Source organism: Podarcis tiliguerta (assembly GCF_965153285.1).
Source record: "Podarcis tiliguerta genome assembly, chromosome: 4".
Lineage (NCBI taxonomy): Eukaryota > Metazoa > Chordata > Lepidosauria > Squamata > Lacertidae > Podarcis > Podarcis tiliguerta.
Genome location: NC_139537.1, coordinates 21,182,560 through 21,204,853, shown reverse-complemented (window position 1 = coordinate 21,204,853; position 22,294 = coordinate 21,182,560). Strand labels below are relative to the sequence as shown.

The following is a 22,294-nucleotide window of genomic DNA, read 5'->3' as shown; positions in this document are numbered from 1 at the left end:
AAAGACAGAGGATAGGTGCTACCTCTCCCAAGTCCCGATTGCTTTGCAAGCTGACAGCATCATGTGTCCTCACAGCAGGTCAAGGTGCTGTTGCTTGTCCCCTACATTTAAAAACATTTCCAAACCTGAGTAAATAGGAAGGTTTTTTTTTAATTTCTCTTGAAAGTAAGTAATGAGGAAGGCTGACACACCTCACGACGGAGGGCATTCCACAAATTGAAACCACCACCACCGAGAAGGCCCTGTTACAGGTCGATGCAAATGTCCCCAGTGGATCAGGGAGTCTTTCTTAACCAACTGCCTTACTTCACAGAATGTTGTGGCTCCAATTTGCCCAATGCAAGGATTACCCTTTATTCAGTTTGGAAAGTTCCCCACTCGCATTTGCCTTCTGAATCAACAGGCCGGTGGCTTTTTTTCTACAACGTTTAAGTGGGGATGTCCTGGTCCTTTTAAGAGCTCCTGGTCCTTTTAAGAGCTCAGTTTTGCCAGGCTCGTGCCAATGAAGAATTCAAGGACGAGGCAACCAGGTTACTACCTTAGTGGAGTGAATAATCCAGGATTAGTTACATTCTTAAGCTTACAAGGAAGGCCTTGAATACTTTACTGGACTGAAGCCAGTAACCCTGCGACCCTGACTCTCCTTAAATCAATGCGAGCTACACCATAGACATAAGCATCAATTCGGATTTTGGCATGGTCGGTGCATCACAGGACCATTACAAGAGTCACACAACAAGCCAGTATAGACAGCAAAATATGCACCCCTCTCCACACCCCCTCCTGCCTTCTTGCTCATTCTGGGCATCTTTCTGAATGTCTGTTCTGATAGAACCACTGCTTATGTGTAAGCTCTTGCTCACAGCCTCCTTGACAAGGGATGGGATTGTGCCCTAAAGAGAGAGAAAATGCCAAAAAGATTGCTTCTTTAGCACAGCTAGCATGAGAATAACCAGCTAAAGTTGCACAGCCTTCCAGCTGCCCACCGAATCCTAATCGTTTGTGACAGAACTGGGTTTTTTCTCAGGTTAATGTCACAATTTTCCTTAGGGGTGGAAGAGTATTCTGTGATATTAACTTAAACCAGAGAAGTTTTGCAAAATATTGGCCTCGTCTCTCCCCGCTGAAAGGAGAGACTGTTTTCGTAACTGCAAAAAGCTTTTAAGTTATTCTTTTCTTTTAACCTGTAGGATCATTCTCTTTGAAGAACTGGCAACCATCTGCAGACTTTGATGTGCCAGCAAAAAAGGTTTTTGAAAAATAATTTTGACATATAAATGCGGTATGTTTACATCCCAACTCAACGTGAATAGGACTGAGCTGCACATGTACTGATTCTGCCTAAAGATAAAAGCTTATCCAGCCAAAGAGGAATATTGGACTAGGAAACAAAAAGCCACTGAAAATTTCAAAAAGGCATTTCTGTTCTACTATAGCCAGCCTTAGGCTAACAGCCAGATACTTAAAAGGCTGGCCTTTTAACCAGCTTCTTCAATTCTAGCATGACAATGCAAAGTCATACAACGGGTTCTTGGTTATGGGCCCAAACAGCAATTTAGTAAGCCATGCCAAACTGGAATGATGTGTGTTCACCATCTACACACTATTTATAATTGTATAAATGTCTACCATGTGGGTCATTGGTTGTCTCCCCAAAACTAAAACGTCCTAATTGCTGGCCCAGCAGGGGTCCTAATTTGGCCCATGAGACTGTTCTATAAGGGAACCTGGCACCTGATTCCATAACTTCTAAGCTTTATTAGGTGAGAGATTTTGGGCTCATCTGTACTGTCATTTAATATACCTCCATTAATTATCCCTTGCTCTATGACAGGGGTCAGCAAACCTTTTCAGCAGGGGGCTGGTCCACTGTCCCTCAGACCTTGTGGGAGGCCGGACTATATCTTTTTTGGGGGAAATGAATGAATTCCTGTGCCCCACAAATAACCCAGAGATGCATTTTAAATAAAAGCACAAATTCTACTCATGTAAAAACACGCTGATTCCCGGACCGTCCGCAGGCTGGATTTAGAAGGTGATTGGGTGGATCTGGCCCCTGGGCCTTAGTTTGCCCACCCATGCTCTATGACATTCCCCCCTAAATCACTGACTTCCCACACTTTCCCTTCCCTCCATAGGTGCCAACTCCTGGGGGCCCAGGTCCCTTTGCCCCCCATAAAATATCTGAGGAGGCCAGGGCCCCCCAAAGTTGAGCCCAGTAAAAGAACTTGTAAAAGGGTTGCTGGATGCAAGAGAGCTGGGATCGGGGGAAAACCTCATTTCTTACAGCCCTTGCAATTGGAGACAGACAGGAAGAGAGAATGAAACTGCGTGCTCCATGGGACAGATTCATGGAGCTCTGCTAGGACAAGAGAGGAAGCAGCTCCCTGGTTGCTTGTCATTTTTAAAAATTCAATTCAAGACATGCTGTAAGAGCCAAGGGAGGAGGACATCGTCAATAGCTTTGCCATTTACTTTCAAACTTCTTTTCTGCCATCCCTCCTATGTCCTCGTCCCCCTACCTCCAATATCACTGTCCTTGTCTGCCCCCCCCCCCATATTTTATTCAAGTTGGTATCTCTGCTTCCCTCAATTTGGATTTCCACATACCCTCTCCTTTCTCAGAGTATCCCTGGTATAAGGAAATCTGGATCAAGGGAGGGGAAATTGTGGGAAGGCAGTAATTTGGAGAAGAAGCTCACCATCCACATTAAAAGAATGAATGAGCCCTTTCTCAAAATCTTGCACTTGCACCACCTTGAAAGTTGAAATGTAGGAAGAGCAAATATAGATAAGCATGGACTTTCCGAATCAGCAGTTTTATCAGGACTGGAGATAATAGTGATTTAATATTGCTTTTGTCCAGTGAGGTCCAGCGCCGAGGGCCTTCTGGTTGTTCCCTCCCTGCGAGAAGCCAAGTTACAGGGAACCAGGCAGAGGGCCTTCTCAGTAGTGGCACCCGCTCTGTGGAATACCCTCCCAACAGATGTCAAAGAGAAAAACAACTACCAGACTTTTAGAAGACATCTGAAGGCAGCCCTGTTTGGGGAAGCTTTTCATGTTTAATAGATTATTGTATTTTAATATTCTGTTGGGAGCTTCCCAGAGTGGCTGGGGAAACCCAGCCAGATGGACGGGGTATAAATAATAAATTCTTCTTCTTCTTCTTCTTCTTCTTCTTCTTCTTCTTCTTCTTCTTCTTCTTCTTCTATGTTATATGTTCTGTCCCATTGACATCTCAAGTCAAAGATGGTTGAAGCAATACTGAAACAAAATGAAGGATCCATTTCAAAATCTAGTTGTGGCATTACACAACCAAATTTCTAGCTCTCATGGCTGGGGACTGAACTCTGAGGAGTTCTGAGAAATCAGAAAGGGCACCTGAACAATTAGTTATTAATATAAGGTAAATGCAATGCCGAATCTTTTTAATACAATTTGGCTTTCTCCTTGCAAAACTGGGGATGTTTTTATATAGAAAATCTAGCCCTCCCTGCAGGCGTTAGATAATACCAGTCACAATATGAAAACCTGACTGAACTGCTCAGATGTAAAATCGACCTGACACACAGTGCAAGGCTTCTCTGGGTAACTTTCTAAAGAGGGATAGCTCAAGCCTCAGCGGAGTTACAATAGAGAATTGGTCTTCCCTGCCTGGAAGCGGGACTCCGATTTGAATTTAGGTCAATGTGTATTTTGTCAGATCTCTTTCCTGCCATGCACTCAAATGTGGCTACGAAACATTCTGCTGCCATCCCATTATTTGCATACAATAGGGAACAATCCTGCCCATCGTAATGGCAGAGTCCCAGTGATTTCAGTGAGGGAGAGCAGAACATACGCTTAACTTAGCTCAGGTGTTGCCAACTTCCCCGCCCCACAGGCCAATTTGCACACTGGAGAAACTGTCATGTTATAATTCCTGCTCCATGATTGCAGTCATGGGATTGTTGTCTTTCACATGACGGTGTATGTTTTGACTCCACAGAGTGGGAAGTGATGGAGACAGGATGTTTGTGTTACTGTGTTCTGTGAAGTGGGACTATTGTCCTTTCTTCTTTTCTTCTTTGCTCTCTGATGCTAGAGAGAGAGGGAGCCATGTTGCAGTGCTCCATGTGTGTTTATATGTAAATAAAGTAGATTAGCCAAAATGTTGCTGAGGTCTGTCATGCAAAGCTGTGAAGACTCTGCAGCTCTCTAAGTGTGCCGGTGTCGGTTGGCATCAGTTGCTGTGATCTTTGGGCAGAAGAAAGCTTTTGAAGCTCCTGAACAATTGACCAGGAGGGAGAGAACATGCCAGTCGGGCATGTGTCTCTGCCAGGGTCCTACTCGAGTGTAAGCTGAACTCCTGACACAACACACGCATGCGCGTGCGCGCACACACACACAGAGTACACACTACAACCAATCCATTAGCTACAACAGAATGTCTCTTTCAAGCCAAATTTCAGTGGAGGGAGGGTACCCTATGGGTGCCAGGGAAGGGCCTCTATAGTTACAGATGTGGTCACAGGTGCTGGGCTGGCAACCCCTGGCCTCAGAATTATTTGTGGAGCAGCAAGCAGAAAAAAGATGGAGAGAATCTCCAATAAGCCAGTGGGCAAGCAGATGTACTCTTGGAGTTGTGTCTTGAATCCACAGGGACTGTTTTGAGATGGGGGAGCAAGAGTGGAGACCAAAAGAGAAATTGAAGGGCTCCACCAAAAGGCAATATATGGTTTGAGTCTGAGAGCAGCTGCCGATTAACTTTGACTGAGAACCCGCCTGAAACCCCCCAAAAATGGTGGTGGTGATAATCAGGGTTTTTCCCCAGCCAGAACTCGGTTCCGGCATGTCTTATAATGCCATTACCATTATAAGAGAACAAGAGAGGCATTTGTGGTGACTTCTGGCACCTGTTTCTAGAAAAATACCACTGATGATAATAAATAAATAAAATGAGAGAATAAATCAGATTTGTGTGTGTGTGTGTGGGGGGGAATCAACATAAAGAGCCAGTGTGGTGTAGTGGTTAAGAGCGAGACTCGTAATCCGGGGAACTGGGTTCGCGTCTCCGCTCCTCCACATGCAGCTGCTGTGTGACCTTGGGCTAGTCACACTTCTTTGAAGTCTCTCAGCCCCACTCACCTCACAGAATGCTTGCTGTGGGGAAGGCAGGGAAAGGAGAATGTGAGATGCTTTAAGACTCCTTCGGGTAGTGATAAAGTGGGATATCAAATCCAAACTCCTCCTCCTCCTCTTCTTCTTCTTCTTTATTGTATCAGCCAGGATGTGACGTGATCTCGTTTATGTTTTTACTTTTTTCTTATATGATTTTTTCAAAAAAGCATTTACAAAAGAATTACTCGTTGAGGTTTTGATTTAAAGCAGGAATAAAGGAAGGTGCCTTATGCCGTTTGGTTCATCTAGCTCAGTTTCCCAAACTTGGACCTCTACTTCTTTTTGGACTACAACTTCCATCATCCTTAGCTAGCAAGACCAGTGGATGATGGGGATTGTAGTCCAAAAACAGAAAAGGAAGAAATTTGGTATATAAATGTAATAACAATAAAATGAAGCACAGCCTCCAATAGTTCACAGATGATGATAGGAACATGCTTGTCACATGGAGGGGAACCAGGAGAGAGGGAAGTACCACTTGCAAACTGCAGAAACAAAGGAGGCATTGGTGATAATGACATGCTCTCAGGCAGCCTCCACCCACGACATCAACCAGGTCTCATGTTTGGGCCCTGAAATCTCAGGGTCTGGGGTGCTCCTGGCAACCCTAGTTTAGCGTGGCAGCACCTACCCCTTTGGAACTCCCTGCATATTGAGATCAAGCAGGCACCTTTACTGTATTCTTTTCGGCACCTGCTAAAAGCATTCCTGTTTATAGACAATCCTTTAGCCAGATGCTTAGAAAGTTGAGGAAATTTTAATCTGCTTTAGTATTTTAACTTTTGCATGTTTTAAAGCAGGGCTGTATTTTTTCCCCTTGATTTGTTTTTTGTAAACCGCTTTGAGGTTTTTCTTATAATCAAGTGGCCAATACATTTTATGAAATAATAAAACACTTATGGGGGTTTGTTATTGGTATGAGCTTAGGTATCTGAAGAAGTGTGCATGTACACGAAAGCTCATACCAATAACAAACTTAGTTGGTCTCTAAGGTGCTACTGGAAGGAATTTTTTTCTTTTGTTTTGACTACAGCAGACCAACACGGCTACCTACCTGTAACTATAGACTTATGGGGGTGATCATGAGGAAAGCTTGCACTCCATAATTCACCACTACAAAACTGTATGTATACATGTCTGTTTAATTAATTGCTCATCCATTCCCACTACCCTTTTGCTGATTTTAAAAAAATAATGCAAGAGTTATCTTCTAAGTTTAATGTTGAAGCCAGTTGCACATTTTTGCCTGGAGGAAAGCCTCATTGAACTCAGTGGGACTTATTACACATTAGGCCTATAACGAAATTGCAGCCCCCCCCCCTTTTTTTTAAGCCACACATATTGGCTGCAAACACTTAGAAACTTAAAATGCAGAGAAGGGTGCGGAATAATGCTGTACGATTTCCACCAAAACCTAACCTTCCTTCCCCTCCATCACGCTCAGGGCTCTGAAAAACAAAGCAGTGTTAGCTTTACTTAATCTTTATCCCATCGAGGCACAACGTAGTTTGGAGAAATAAAAAAGAACTCTGCAACGTGATACCGCATGCGTGTAATGAAGGAGTTAAAAGAAAGCCGGGAGTTTGCAAGGCATGACGGGAGTTGTAAGCGAAGAGCTTCATGGGAATTGTAGTTTGGCTGTTTCCTGCAGCATGGCTGCCCTCCTGTAAGGTAAGCCAGTTTCTTTTCTCTGCTTTGCTCTGCTTTGCAGAAAGGCAAATGGCCACATCTTTTAACCAGGCTGCAAATTCGAACCCAAGACAGGATGGATTCCTCTCCTGATTTCAGACTTGCGTGGCGTCTCCTGCTCCCGAGACACTGAATCAGCACTTTATTAACAGGATGTGGCCATGCTAACTAAGTTTTGGAAAGAGAGTGTTGTAAGGATCGTAGCCTAAAATTCCTGTCCAGACATAACAGCTACTGTTTTCAGAGCACTTCTTTTTTTGAGGTGGTGGGGGTGGAACAAAGGCAGCAAAAAATAGACACCACAGTCCTGGCTTTGATCCCGTGTAAAATCTAGTTGAGATTCCTGCACTGCAATGGGGTTGGAGTAGATGACCCTTCCAGTTCTCCAATTCTGTAATTCCATGATTCTATGAAAACAACAGCAACCTTGAGCATGTTTATTTATCCATCAGTACCACTTCCATGAAGGGACGTGGGTGGCGCTGTGGGTTAAACCACAGAGCCTAGGACTTGCTGATCAGAAGGTCGGTGGTTCGAATCTCCGCTATGGGGTAAGCTCCCGTTGCTCGGCCCCTGTTCCTGCCAACCTAGCAGTTCGAAAGCACGTCAAAGTACAAGTAGATAAATAGGTACCACTCTGGCAGAAAGGTAAACGGCGTTTCCGTGCGCTGCTCTGGTTCTCCACAAGAGGCTTAGTCATGCTGGCCACGTGACCCAGAAGCTGTATGCCGGCTCCCTCGGCCAATAAAGCGAGATGAGCGTCGCAACCCCAGAGTCGGTCACAACTGGACCTAATGGTCAGGGGTCCCTTTATCTTTTACTGCTTCCATGCTACCTTTAGCCACGTGTGAGAGCAGCTGGAGTAATTCTGTTCAAAGATGCAGGACACGTCTTCTGCCACTGAGTCAGCAGAGGCCTTCAACCACTTCTAAAACCCTGTTTTTGTTTATTTCAAAAACCTGTTTTAGAACAGATTGCTATAATAGCTTAAAGGTAAAGGGACCCCGGACCGTTAGGTCCAGTCGTGGACGATTCTGGGGTTGTGGCGCTTATCTTGCTTTATTGGCTGAGGGAGCCGGCGTACAGCTTCCGGTTCATGTGGCCAGCATGACCAAGCTACTTCTGGCGAACCAGAGCAGTGCACAGAAATGCTGTTTACCTTCCCGCTGGAGCGGTACCTATTTACTTGTGTGCTTTCAAACTGCTACATTGGCAGGAGCAGGGACTGAGCAACGGGAGCTCACCTTGTCAAGGGGATTCGAACTGCTGACCTTCTGATCAGCAAGCCCTAGGCTCTGTGGTTTAACCCACAGGTTGCCTCTAAATGCTCTGCCACTTTACCTCTTTGCTTTGTTTTAATGGTAACTCCAGGGCATTTGCTAGCTAATACCAACCTTTTCAGAAGGCCTCAAGTTTTTCACTTGCATTAAGATTACAGCAAAGTCGATTTTTTACTTCTGTGATTCTGTAAGCTAGGAATGACCAGAAATAAAAGGGGAATAATGTTCAAGAGTGTGGGGAATTATAAATGGGCAGAGTGCACCATCTACTGGTACAAAGGAGACTCTCTCTTTTGTCAGTACAGTCAGAAATTGAAAATTGAATCAGCTTGTTCCATCTCTTAAATGTGGAGCTCAACCCAAAAAATTTTTGCTCAGGAAAAAAATCTTTTTCACTGGAAATTACTTCCCAGTATTTGCAGGAGGGCAGTCAGTGTTGGACTGTATTGCAGCCTTATTTTGGTTTTAGGTGCTGCGTTTATATCCTGCTCCCACAACCAGAGGGCTCCCACGGTGGATTGCAAATAAGCTACAACAATAAAACAGAAAAGCAAACAAACATAAAGGGCTCAGGGGAAATCTCATGGCGCTCATCTCTAACTTCGTGAGACATATGAGAATAATATCAGCTAATTTCACAGGGTTGTTATAAGGATTAGGGAGCAGGCCTGTGCACAAGAAGCTGGTGTAAAGTCACACCAGATCCAAACCCTGTTCAGCAGAGGGGCTGCTGCTCTGCCTAACCCTGGCAGAGGGAAAACAAGCCATTAAAACTGGGTTCTATGCAGGGTTGCCAGGTCACGTGACCGAGCTGAATGCTCCCACCATGCCCCTGGGATGAGCAAGTTACACTGGTTTGTATCTTCAGACTGAGGATTTAATGCCATATTGGGTGTTCTATAAAGAGCTTTATAGGTCAAAACCAGGATTTGTTGCTGATTGTTTTTGCTCCGTTCAAGGGATTTAAAACCTGGTCCTTTCTTTCCCCCAGATGGCATCTTCTCCATTGACCTTTTCATCATGGAAACAGACGGCATTGGTCAACAGAGACTCAGTAAAGCAGAGAAGAAGCTGCGGCAGAAACAGATGAAGGCCAGGCATACCCTGCTAAGGCACGAGGGGATTGAGTGTGTGTCGTACCCCACCAAGGTGATTTGGGGGTTGAAGTTGCTCCTAGTTGAATGTGAATGGTGTTTTAAGCAGCTTTACTAAGAGATCGGTCCCACTGATCTTAATGGGGCTCATTGGCCAGACTAGCTGTGGCTAATGGGATTTGGAGTTCAGCAACCTCTGGAGGGCACCAGGTTCGAGATGGAGAAGGCTGGTGTGGAACAGATCACATGGCAGAAATCCAAGCTGTTGGTGAAATGGACAACTACCCATCCTGGATTAATACGTCTTGAGTAGTTTTTCCATAAATGAAAGCTGCTATCAATAATTATATATGGTGCAAAATTCAGTGGCCAGGTTGCTGACCAGAACAAGATGGTTTGAGCATATAATGCCAATCCTGACCCAACCCAGCTACACTGGCTGCTAATTATTTTCTGGGCCCAATTCAAAGTGCTGGTGTTGACCTATAAAGCCTTACATGGCTCAGGATCTCAATACCTTAAGGACTGCCTCTCCCCATACGAACTGACCCAGACCCTGTGGTTGTCATCTGAGGCCCATCTCTATGTCCCCCCTGCCTGAGAGGTTTGGAGGGTGGCAAAACAAGAGGGGGCCTTTTCTGTGGCGGCTCCCTGTCTGTGAAATGCTCTCTCCAGTGAGGCTCGCCTAGCACTATCATTAAATGTATTTAGGCGCCAGGTGAAAACATTCCTTTTTAGCCAGGTCTTTGACCATTAAATAATCTATGGCCTGTTAAAGGTGTGTGGATGACTGTTATTATGATGGTTTTTATGACTATGCTGTCTATTACCATGCTTTGTTTTATGTTTTTATTATTACACGCTGTAAAATAGGTTTTTAATGTTGTCCACCGCCCTGAGATCTTTTTATAAAGGGCAGTATATAAATCAAAATCATAACAACAACAACAAATTTCTAGCTATTTCAAATCTAAACATTTCATTTTGTTTTTCAAACAGAGCAATTCTGGGATAAGAGCCTAATTTCCTCTTTTATTTCTCCGATGTGTTTATGGAATGTTGCTTTCAGATGAATAAATTAGGGTTGATTACTCATGTCTGTGTCTCACTTGTCCTCTTGCCCCTCCCCCCTCCCCCGCCCCCCTCTTTATCTCCCGATAATTAGAGCCTGGTGGTTGCCAACGGAGGTCTGGGCAATGGTGTAAGCAGATGCCAACTGCTCGGCGTAGTGCAGGATTGTGGGCTGGTGAAAGCTCTCCTAATGCCTCCCGGTAAACCATATTCGTTTGTGAAATACGGAAGGACAGAAGACTCCAAAAAAGCCTATGACTCCCTCAACGGGAAGGAGATAAAGGTGGAGGACTCGGGCCAAACTGTCGTTCTCTATTTCAACTTTGTGGAAAAAGGTATTGCTGCTTTTATTTAGCTGTTAATAATAATAATAATAATAATGGTAATAATAATAGTAGTAATAATAATAATAATTTATTATTTATACCCCGACCATCTGTCTGAGTTTCCCCAGCCACTCTGGGCGGCTCCCAATCGAGTGTTAAACACAATACAGCGTTAAATATTAAAATCTTCCCTAAACAGGGCTGCCTTCAGGTGTCTTTTAAAAATAGGATAGCTGCTTATTTCCTTGACATTTGATGGGAGGGCATTCCACAGGGCGGGTGCCACTACCGAGAAGGCCCTCTGTCTGGTTCCCTGTAACCTCATTTCTCGCAATGAGGGAACCGCCAGAAGGCCCTCTGAGCTGGACCTCAGTGTCTGGCCTGAATGATGGGGGTGGAGATGCTCCTTCAGGTATACAGGATGGATGGATAGATAGATAGATAGATAGATAGATAGATAGATAAACACAGGTTTAATAAATAAATAGAGCCAGGCCACCCACCTAGGGCTCCCACTCTTAAATGCATCATACTTCCAGTGGAGGCTGGTTCATTAGGGCAAATGGGGCACATCTCCATAAACCTTAGTCTGCCCTCAGCCAGCTGCCCCCCCCCCATCTTTGCCTGCCTTCTTAAGCACAACCACTCTAAGGAGTTGCTCTGCCTGTCTGTTTCCTCCTCTTTGGTCTCAGTGTTGCCCCTGTAGAGCTCAGGAGGGAGGAGAATGGCACTGCATGTCTGGTGCCGTTTTCTGCTGGTCTTCCCACCTTCTTCCTCACCTGTCATCATTGCATGTACCTCTGTAAACCCTGGGATTCATCTGTGCTGGCTGATGCCTCCCTCTTGTGCGCGGGTGGTGCCGTTTTGGCTGCATAAGCGATGGTATTGAAAGCCTGAACATCAGAAATCGAGGAAGTGCTATCTTATTTTAAGATCAGCTTTTAGGAATATAGCAATGCGTCAGGTAAAATGTGCGCAGGTACTTACTATTTCTGGATTATTATTTGAGTTACTGATCAACAGTAAAGGTAAGGGGACCCCTGACCATTAGGTCCAGTCGTGGCCGACTCTGGGGTTGGGTGTTCATCTTGCTTTATTGGCTGAGGGAGCCGGCATACAGCTTCCGGGTCATGTGGCCAGCATGACTAAGCTGCTTCTGGCAAACAAGAGCAGCGCATGGAAACACCACTTACCTTCCCGCCACAGCAGTACCTATTTATCTACTTGCACTTTGACGTGCTTTCGACCTGCTAGGTTGGCAGGAGCAGGGACCGAGCAACGGGAGCTCACCCTGTTGCGGGGATTCGAACCACCGATCTTCTGATCAGCAAGTCCTAGGCTCTGTGGTTTAACCCACAGCGCCACCCATGTTCCACTGATCAACATTAGCTGCTTACTAACAGCTGGATATTTACAATTCCGCAATGATATAGCTTTTAATACATACTGAATATTTTCTTTTAATTGTTTCCATAATCTTGTGGGCTAGCATTCTTTTTGGACTTGATTGCAAGGCTGACAATCTGTGGCAGGCAGATAGGGGAAAGGGGGCTTACTGGGAGGGTCAGGTGCACTGCTTAGGGGGTTTGGGGCCATAGGCTGCATGCATTTAAGCACACCCCAAAGAATATGAGGAACTGTAGTTTGTGAAGGATGCTGGGAGCGGTAAACTACAATTCCCTGGTTTCTATGGGGAGCAAAATGTGCTCTAAACATATCTTCTTCTTTGGTGATCACTTGTAGCCGAGTAAGATTGTCTTCCAAAACACGGTTTTAACAGTAAGTCTGTAGGTGACTGTGGAGGCCAGTTCTGGACCCACACGTCCTTCCGCAGTGGGGACATAGTTTTTCAGGCAGGAGTTGATCATGGTGAGGGTTTGCCAAGCGTGCCTTCCTCTTAGCTGTTGTTAGCCGCCCTGAGCCCAGCTTTGGCTGGGGAGGGCGGGGTATAAATAAAATTTATTATTATTATTATTATTATTAGCGCGTTTCTCCCTTTTGTCTTGAGTTTGAGCGTCTTCAAAACCCATGATACCTTTGGTAAAGGCTGTTGTTCAAATGGAGCACTTGCAGGCCAGTGTTTCCCAGTTGTTGGTGTTTATACTCCTTTTTTTTTTTAAGATTTGCCTTGAGAGAGCCTTTGAACTTCTTTTTTTGTTGACCATCGGCATTACGCTTACCATTTTTAAGTTGGGAATAGAGTACAGTGGTACCTCGGAAGTTGAATAGAATCCGTTCCAGAAGTCTGTTCGACTTCCAAAACACTCGGAAACCAAAGTGCGGCTTCTGATTGGCTGCAGAAAGTTCCTGAAGCCAATTGGAAGCCCCGTCGGACATTCGGCTTCCAAAAATAGTTCACAAACTGGAACACTCACTTTGCAGAGTTCGGGAGCCAAAACATTCGAGAACTAAGCTGTTCGAAAACCAAGGTACGACTTGTAGTTGCTTTGGAAGATAATAATCAGGCATCCACACAACATGACCAGTCCAGCGAAGTTGATGTTGAAGAATCATCGCTTCGACACTGGTGATCTTTGCTTCTTCCAGTACACTGGCATTAGTTCGCCTGTCTTCCCAGGTGATGTGTGAAATTTTTCGGAGACACCGTTGATGGAATTTTTCGAGGAGTTGGAGATGGTGTTTATAAACACATGGTGTATATGCAGCCCTAGTCCAAGATCCAAAGGAAGTAAATTTTGTGACTTTCAGCAACTGACCCTGTTCCCGCAGCATTAAATGGCTTTTGAAACTCCCTTCAGCTGGGGAGGGGGCTGCCAAGAATGTCTAACTCCCTTCCACGCACCTTTGGGCTCAAAGATTTGTCGTACTTTTGATCCCGGACGTAGCATTTAGACATGTCTTCTTTCCCCGCTCTGTATTCATCGCCTGTTGGCCACAAACGAACTCTCAATCCTCGTGAGAAGTCCTGGGAAGAGACAATCGAAGGCAGCTGACATCTCACCTGGAACAGCCGGGGGAAATGGTGACCTTTTCCTTTGACAAAGCAGTCAGGCATTTGAATCTGAAAAGCAGCCAGGTTCTCTGGTCCTAAACAGAAGGGGGTTTGCGTGGCGCAGTGTGTGGGGACCAAGCCTGTGGCGCATGACTAGAAGGATTACTGTCTTCGATTAGGATTGCTTTTGGCTTTACCACTTAATTCACTAATGTGCTTTCCATAAGAGGCTTTCCAAGATCTTTCTAGTCGGGCAGGGGCTTGAGGTGAGCAGGTTTCCCCCTACATCTACTTCTTACAGCACCTTTCTGTCAATATATTATATGCAATTCTCAACCATGGTTTGTTATTGCAAGAACAAGCCTAGTCTCTCTTCTGGGCTTGTGCAGCCCCTCTCACTGCTCCTGCTGCCTTTTTAGAGGACACACTGGTTAGCATGTTATTCAGACCCTAAACTGTGGTTAATCATAACTGTGTTTGGTGAAAGTAAGGCAGCTTTATAAACTGTGGTTTGAAATTGCCCTGTTCCCACTTACCAAAATTAAGATTAACCACAGTTTGTCTGAGTGAGGATAATAAGGCAAGCTTCAGTTAACTAAAAATGGAAGTAAAGGCTTATAAACTACACCTACTGGCTGCTTCAGAGGGGAATGAGGCAGCATGCGAATCTGGAGGGGTAGGAGTGGGTAGCTAGGCTCTTTCTGGTAAACGATGGTTTAGTGTTGCGTCCAGCCAAGCCCTATATTTAACTGCTTTGTCATTTTTGATGTTGCTACCTGCCCAGAGAGCATTAAAAAATTGGCAAATTTGAACATCTAGATTACAGAACTTGTTTGTTTGAGGACTATATGTCTATGTAGCTTGAAAGAACAGCATGGGGAGTTCTTCAATTTTTTTTATATTCCTAGTTCCTTGGGAGGACCTGACACCTACAGCCTTGCCTCCTGGCCTGAAGATAATTGAGGAGGTGGTTTTGCCTGAGGAAGAAAAGGAACTTTTAGAAAGCATTGATTGGACAGAGGATGAAGTCACCTCAGCTGGTAAGTAATGCTTCCTAAGAATGGCTGTTATTTTGGATGACTCTGCCAATCACATATTTGCTCACTCTTTGAGGGGATGTTGTTGTTGTTGTTATGGTAAATCGGGTTCCGCTCCCCAATTTTGGGGAATGAGGCCAGGGATTTGGAGCAAGAGAAATAACTTCCCTCAGAGTTATTCCCAGGTACTCCGCTTACGCAAGAAACTCTGGTCAAATGGGGCCTGTTGTGGCAGGACTTTCCTGGCCTGAGCAAATGCTGTTTCCCACATGAGATTCAGCCTCGGAAGTCCTAGTCGATCCGCAGGGTCCTCCTGTCCCCATTGGAACTATGATCGTGAAAGTAGGCTTAGCCTTTTTAAATGAGGAGGCTCCTCTTGCTGAAGGCAGAAGTAGTTACTCAGATAAAGCAGGTCCTCTTTGAGGCTGGCTAGTGGTGAGCCAACATTTGAGGTTCTGCTATAGTGGCATTTCCAGCCTGAGTGCTGCATAGAGCTATCTTTCAGCATTTGGAGTGAAAGCACTCTGCAGAAGATGAAAATAAGAAAGCTTTGTTTCCTTCTGCTGGTTCCCTCACTGTGCGAAGCAAAGTTACAGGGAACTAGGCAGAGGGCCTTCTTGGTAGTGGCGCCCTCCTTGTGGAACGCCCTCCCTTCAGATGTCAAGGAGATAAAGAACTACACAACTTTTAGAAGACATCTAAAGGCAGCCCTGTATCGGGACGTTTTTAATGTTTAATGTTTATTATGTTTTTATATATGCTGTAAGCTGCCCAGATGGGCGGGGTATAAATAAAATAATAATAATAATGAATTAATGGAAATACTATCTTGATAGGAAAGATTCTAATTCTATCCAACCAAGGTAAAGGTGTTTTGAGCCATGCTTGTTCTTAATCCATGGAATTTTGACAGTTGTAGGTTCCCATCTTGCTAACTTTTTAGTCGACAGGTTGGGAATTCTCATCATTCCTAGCCAGGATGGCCAGTTATCAGATATAATGGGGATAGTCAAACAGCATCAGAGTGTGAAATGCTTCCTTTTCCTGCTGTCATGGTTTTGGACTGAACAGTGCTGAAATTTGGTCTGGACAATGAATTATTTGCCTAAATACTTGCAAGTGCCATGAGACGTGAACTGTGAAAATAAAAATGATTAATTGTTTTAAGGATTTGCATCATTCCATTCCAAGAAAATTCTGCTCGTGGTGTTTTACAGCAAAAGATAAACATGCACATTAATCTTATCTGTGTAAGTTTCCTTAGTTATGAACGGGGAACTTGAGTTTCTGTGGTGCAAAATCTGGAATCGTTTTGGAAAGCATTTCAACCTCGGTGGTTTGATCAGTTTAGTTGCTTGCTCATGGTACTGGTTTATAACTGGTATCCTTGCCATCATCTACATAGACAACAGTGACTTAAGAGCTGGTTTGGAGGTTTAACTGCATTACAATAGACAGCAGATGTGAAGTTCACTGGTGCCACCTGCAACCTTTTTGATAAAGCAATGTGCAGATCTCTGGCACACACCTGAGACCAGACACACAGGCTTGAGGATTCATGGATTTGACCAAGTGACTCACTCTGTGCAGTGGAAGTGAATCTTTCACCTGTTGTTTGTGTATTCATTGCGGCAATTGCAGCATCCAAGTTGTCTTGAAGGCTGCTATTTATTTCCATTGCCTCTTTATGTTATTTAACCATAGTAAGAACAAAAAAGCTTTTTGTGGGAAAGAGTATATATATATATATGTGTGTGTGTGTGTGTGTGTATATATATATATATATATATATAGATGTGTGTGTATGTATGTGTATGTGTATATGTATAAATGTGTGTGTGTGTGTTTATCTCTCTGTGTGTGTGTGTGTGTATGTGTGTGTGTGTGTATATATATATAATGTTTTGTTTGGATTGTTGTAAGATGTGTGATTCCTGTTGTATATTTTGTTGCTTCTTCCGCTTGTAAACTGCCTAGAAAGGCAGTGTGCAAATTAAAAGTGAAATGAAATGAAAATGACTCTAGTTGAAAAACAGGATTACTCAGTAAAGTACAGTAGCACTTCAGCTTACGTAGCCCTCTGGTTATGTAAACTTCATGTTACGAAAGCAGCAAACCCGGAAGTATCGGACTGGGTTTCTCCACACATGCATGCGCAGAACAGTGATCCTCGGGCTGCGAAAACCTTGGGATCCGGCCGGACCTCCGGAATGGATCCCGTTCGCAACCGGAGGTACCACTCTACTTCACAAGCATTATCTAGTAATCTGTACAACAACCCTATAAAGTAGGTTATTATTATTATCCCCTGATCTTGAAGGTGGGAGGGACTGAGGCTGAGAGAAAATGTGGATCATCAAAAACCACAGAGTGAGTTGAGGGCACAGGGAACTTTCAAACTCAGAACTTCCTTAATTCTGGGCTTGGTCCTTAAGCCACTAGCTCAAAATATATATTGTGGTTATTTAATTTTTTCTCCCCTTCCAAACATGGTTCTGTTTTTCTTCCTTTCCATTTTCACAGCTCAGAAGTCTCTGAAACACAGGAGGGTAAAACATTTTGGATACGAGTTTCAATATGATAACAACAATGTTGATAGAGACAGACCGTTACCCGGAGGTGAGCATCCCAATGGAATGCCTGTTATGTGTGTCTTCCGTTGAATAATCAATACAGCTTTCTTCACTGATTAGTAGTGGTTGCAATTCTGTATATGCTTACTGGGGAATAACTGTCGTTGAAATCTGTGAAACTTGCTTCCAAGTATATAATAAAAATGGGCTTGCAGTGCAAGGCTTCCATTCACCTAAGTTGTAATCTTAAACATGCGGTTGACTCCCAGGTAAGTGGGTCTTAAAGGACTTTGGCCTAGATATGTGTTTGAATCAATTTCCTTTTAACGTGTTTAGGGAAGAGTCCAGAAAATGCTTGACAACGAGTGGCTTTGAAAATCTGACATGCATATGAGATGCACAAAACCTGAAGAAGGTAGCAGGAGTTTTGGAAGATCCAACATTACAGTTAGTACATTACAGGCTGGGAACGGCTTTGACTGGCTGCCTAACCAGATGAGGGTAGCCGATGTGTCTCAAATCCTCAGTGAGTTAGGGACTTCTGATGCTGGGAAAGATGGAGGGCACAAGGAGAAGGGGACGACAGAGGATGAGATGGTTGGACAGTGTTCTCGAAGCTACCAGCATGAATTTGTCCAAACTGTGGGAGGCAGCAGATGACAGGAGTGCCTGGCGTGCTCTGGTCCATGGGGTCACAAAGAGTCAGACACGACTAAACAACAACAACAACAACATCTAGAGTGGAGTCCTTAAGGCAGTTGGATGGCCCCTTGCATGCCTCCATCTGGCAACTCCTGCAGCCAAGCTGGTGCCTAACGCATTGCTCTGATTTCCTTTGGACCACAACATAATAATAATAATAATAATAATAATAATAATAATAATAATAATAAATAATTTATTATTTGTACCCTGCCCATCTGGCTGGGTTTCCCCAGCCACTCTGGGCGGCTTCCAACAAAGATGAAAAATACACTAAAATGTCACATATTAAAAACTTCCCTTCAGCCTTCAGATGTCTTCTGAATGTCAGGTAGTTGTTTATCGCTTTGACATCTGATGGGAGGGCATTCCACAGGGCGGGCGCCACTACTGAGAAGGCCCTCTGCCTGGTTCCCTGTAACTTGGCCTCTCGCAGTGAGGGAACCGCCAGAAGGCCCTCGGAGCTGGACCTCAGTGCTGAGAGCGGGGTCTTTTTGTATGGGCAGCCCAGGACCTCCATGCACACTGCCCAGGTTTGCGCCCCAGAGAGGTCACTTCAGTGCTGTTAATGCAGCAGTTTAATTTCACCCTCAGAGGCGTACTCCATTCCCTCTTGAGGCAGACGGATTCCAACAATTGCGGGAGGATGGAGTTGTAAGCGACTCCTAAATACTTTCCCCTCACATTCTATTAGGAGACGGAAATTTTGCCCACAGCAAGAAGTAGCCGTGCGAAGCCTGATCGTTTGCACATTAAGACAGTATACATTACAGTTCGCTTCATCCCTTTCCCTGCGCATCAGAATTAGCTCACTCCAAGCGAGAGGCACAGTAGGATAATCTCAAATTCATTAATTTGGCAAATAAATTCAAAGTTGCCTTCTCCAACGGGCACGCCAGTAAGCAAACCCGTGCTGTGATCCAGGGAACACAGCCCCCCTCCCATCCCAACTCAAGCTTATAAAGATGCCGAGACCATTTAGTTGCAATTAGCCTGTTTCTAATTGCTTTATGCTGCTAGCGCATTTAAGAAACATGAAAACAGTGAAAATCCCAAGCTGCTTTCTTCTACAATAGCATCAAGTGTAATGTTTTCAGCTATGGAGCAGAAATGTGCAAGGTGAGTAGCCGTGGCTACATTTGTTTCATTATTACATTTATACCCTGCTTTTCCTCCATGGAACTCAAAGCCACAGACTTGTCATTCTCCCTCCTCCTCTTAACATCACAAGAGCCCTCTGAGGTAGAATTATGCTGACATATCGTGACAGGCTTAAGGTCACTCAGCAAGCTTCATAGTTGTGCAGATTTAAACCTCTGTAGTCCAACGTTCTAGCTACAACGCCATAATGGCAAAAACAAAAAAAAAACCATATAAATGTAACTGACATGTTTTCCTTTTTTTGGTGTATTCTGTATGAAGAATTTAAGGGTTGAAACTCCGCATATTTCCTAATTGTATGCTTTATTTGTTTTCTGATGTGGGAATGTTTTGTTGTGGACGAGGGAAGAGAGAGAAAACCTTCTGCTTTCATATTTTCTCACCGCCTCAGGTCTCCCAGATATCTGTAACAAGCTTCTTGCAAAATGGTTGAAGATGGGGCACATTAAGGAGAAACCTGATCAACTGACTATAAATCAGTATGAACCTGGACAGGGTATGTATATGTGTTGCACTAACATCTTTAATGGGACGTGGGTGGCGCTGTGGGTTAAACCACAGAACCTAGGACTTGCCAATCGGAAGGTTGGCGGTTTGAATCCCCGCAACGGGGTGAGCTCCCATTGTTCGGTCCCTCTCCTGCCAACCTAGCAGTTTGAAAGCACGTCAAAGTGCAAGTAGATAAATAGGTACCGCTCCGGCAGGAAGGTAAACGGCGTTTCCGTGTGCTGCTCTGGTTTGCCAGAAGTGGCTTAGTCATGCTGGCCACATGACCCGGAAGCGGTACGCCGGCTCCCTCGGCCAATAAAGCGAGATGAGCGCCGCAACCCCAAAGTCGGTCACGACTGGACCTAATGGTCAGGGGTCCCTTTACCTTTTACTAACATCTTTAACCTGTCACAAACACCCCTTAATCAAAATGCCTTGGTAAATGCAGAAGTATTATTGGACATATGGGAGGTGTCAGTTCCTTGGGTATATGGGGCAAGCCCTCCAAGTTCTCCAGCTGATAATAATAATAATATAATAATAATTTATTATTTGTACCCCGCCCATCTGGCTGGGTTTCCCCAGCCACTCTGGGCGGCTTCCAACAAAGATGAAAAATACACTAAAATGTCACATATTAAAAACTTCCCTGAACAGGGCTGCCTTCAGATGTCTTCTGAATGTCAGGTAGTTGTTTATCGCTTTGACATCTGATGGGAGGGCGTTCCACAGGGCGGGCGCCACTACCGAGAAGGCCAGTTGAAACTGAAGACAGCAGTCCTACATCTTGTTAGGAACATTGAAAGCTGTCTTATCAAGTCCATTGGTTCATTTGGCAATGTCGTTGACATTGATTGGTATCAGCTTTTCAGAGTTTTAGGTAGGAGTCTTTTCCCAGCCCTTCTTAAAGATGGGGGAAGAAATTGATCTTTGTGTGTGTTTTGTTTAGGCAAACCTATCTAGACATGTTACTGTTGGTGCAAATAAAAATATATACAGTGGTACCTCGGGTTACAGATGCTTCAGGTTACAGACTTCGCTAACCCAGAAATAGTACCTCAGGTTAAGAACTTTGCTTCAGGATGAGAACAGAAATCATGCTCCAGCGGTGTGGCGGCAGCAGGAGGCCCCATTGGCTAAAGTGGTACCTCAGGTTAAGAACAGTTTCAGGTTAAGAACGTACCTCCAGAATGAATTAAGTTCTTAACCTGAGGTACCACTGTAAAGGCAAATTCCTGGATGTTAACATCCAAGTTTAGAGCAATTACTCTTTGTTGAGAGAACCCTGGCAGAGATTTAAAGTCACAATATATGCAGCACAGTAAAACGTGGAAATGTAGGCTCTTTGACCTTTAAAATATGCCCTTTCAAGTGAGTGCTAAATTTCCCCCGTTTCCCTAGTACAGGAAAAGACCACACATTTGGTTAGTTAAAAATTGGTGTACCTACAAACTCTGCCAAGGTCAGGTTTACGTGCTTTCCTGTACATCAGTCAGAAAAGTTGCTCAGGTAGTAAAATTTAGCTGAGTAACAAAGTGGTAAAAGTTCCTGGATTATTGGTATAGGAATTCAAGAATGGCTGGTGAGAGCCATGCGGTTGAGCTGGAGCAACTAGTTTAAAGCTCTTCACACACACTGAGCATCTCGGGTAGACTGGGTACAACAATTGACTTGATTGCCTATTTCAGGGGTCTTCAACCTTTAAGACAAAAAGAGCCACTTGGACCCATTTCCGAAGAAAAAAAACCTGGGAGCCGCAAAACCAGGAAGGTGACGTCGGGACGGTGCGTGACTAACGCACACACTGCCCCCATGCGACGTCACAGCCAGTACAGCGCCCGCCACAGTGGGGAGTGTCGGGGTGCACAATGCGCCTCCTCCCTCGCTAGTATCCGCCCCGGAGCTGCGGCAAAGGTGTAAAAGAGCCACATGCGGCTCCGGAGCCGCGGGTTGCAGACCCCTGGCCTATTTCCTCCCAAGGTGAGAGGAAGTGACATAGCTAAGCCTAGCGGGACAGCTTACATTCTGGCGTTAACCCCTTCATGCATTAATTTTTTAGCTACTGTAGATTGTAATAATCTTTCCAATCCCCCCCCCCCCCGTTTTTATCAATAGTTTTAATGTATTATTATATATTTTGGAAACCGCTTAGAGGTTCTCTTATACAGTGGTACCTCAGGTTAAGTACTTAATTCGTTCTGGAACTCCGCTCTTAACCTGAAACTGTTCTTAACCTGAAGCACCACTTTAGCTAATGGGGCCTCCTCCTGCTGCTGCTGCTGCACCGCCGGAGCACTATTTCTCTTCTCATCCTGAAGCAAAGATCTTAACCTAAAGCACTATTTCTGGCTTAGTGGAGTGTGTAACCTGAAGCGTATGCAACCTGAGGTACCACTGTAACGGAGCGGTATATGAATTTTGAAAGATATATGTAAGGGATTGAACCTGGGACCTTTTGTATGCAAAACGTGTACTTTACTGCTGAGCAAGACCCCTCTCTCCTAAAACATCTAGTGATGCAAAACACATGACATGATAACATCATGCAGTGACTTGCCCTGCTCCCTACAAATTTAAGCTTATAGTGGAGGAACGCATGGCTACAAGGCATCATATACTACATTTTGCATCCCTTAGATGGGGAAATAGTAAGAGGAGTGACAGTGGTGCTGTGTTTAGTGCCAAATCTGCATTTGCCATAAATTCTAGTCCTAGCCTAAGGCATCCATAGCACTTGTAACAAGATTTCTTTTTTCTTT

The 22,294-nt window shown here is 44.5% G+C and overlaps 1 protein-coding gene across 5 annotated transcripts in view; it reads left to right on the top strand.

The window, feature by feature from the left end:
• ALKBH8 (alkB homolog 8, tRNA methyltransferase) overlaps positions 1-22,294 on the top strand; it is a gene marked incomplete at its 5' end in the record, with an annotated part of 61,767 nt that overhangs the window by 4,502 nt on the left and 34,971 nt on the right. For 3 of the 5 annotated variants that reach the window (XM_083436386.1, XM_083436389.1, XM_083436385.1), the window contains 5 exons: positions 9,121-9,278; positions 10,389-10,629; positions 14,482-14,613; positions 17,134-17,229; positions 19,438-19,542. In XM_083436386.1, coding sequence (XP_083292512.1) covers positions 9,121-9,278; positions 10,389-10,629; positions 14,482-14,613; positions 17,134-17,229; positions 19,438-19,542 — 732 coding nt within the window. Of the gene's footprint in view, positions 1-6,780; positions 6,832-6,898; positions 7,041-9,120; positions 9,279-10,388; positions 10,630-14,481; positions 14,614-17,133; positions 17,230-19,437; positions 19,543-22,294 lie in introns of those variants that run through there. The other 2 variants (XM_083436387.1, XM_083436388.1) reach the window with 2 other exon arrangements.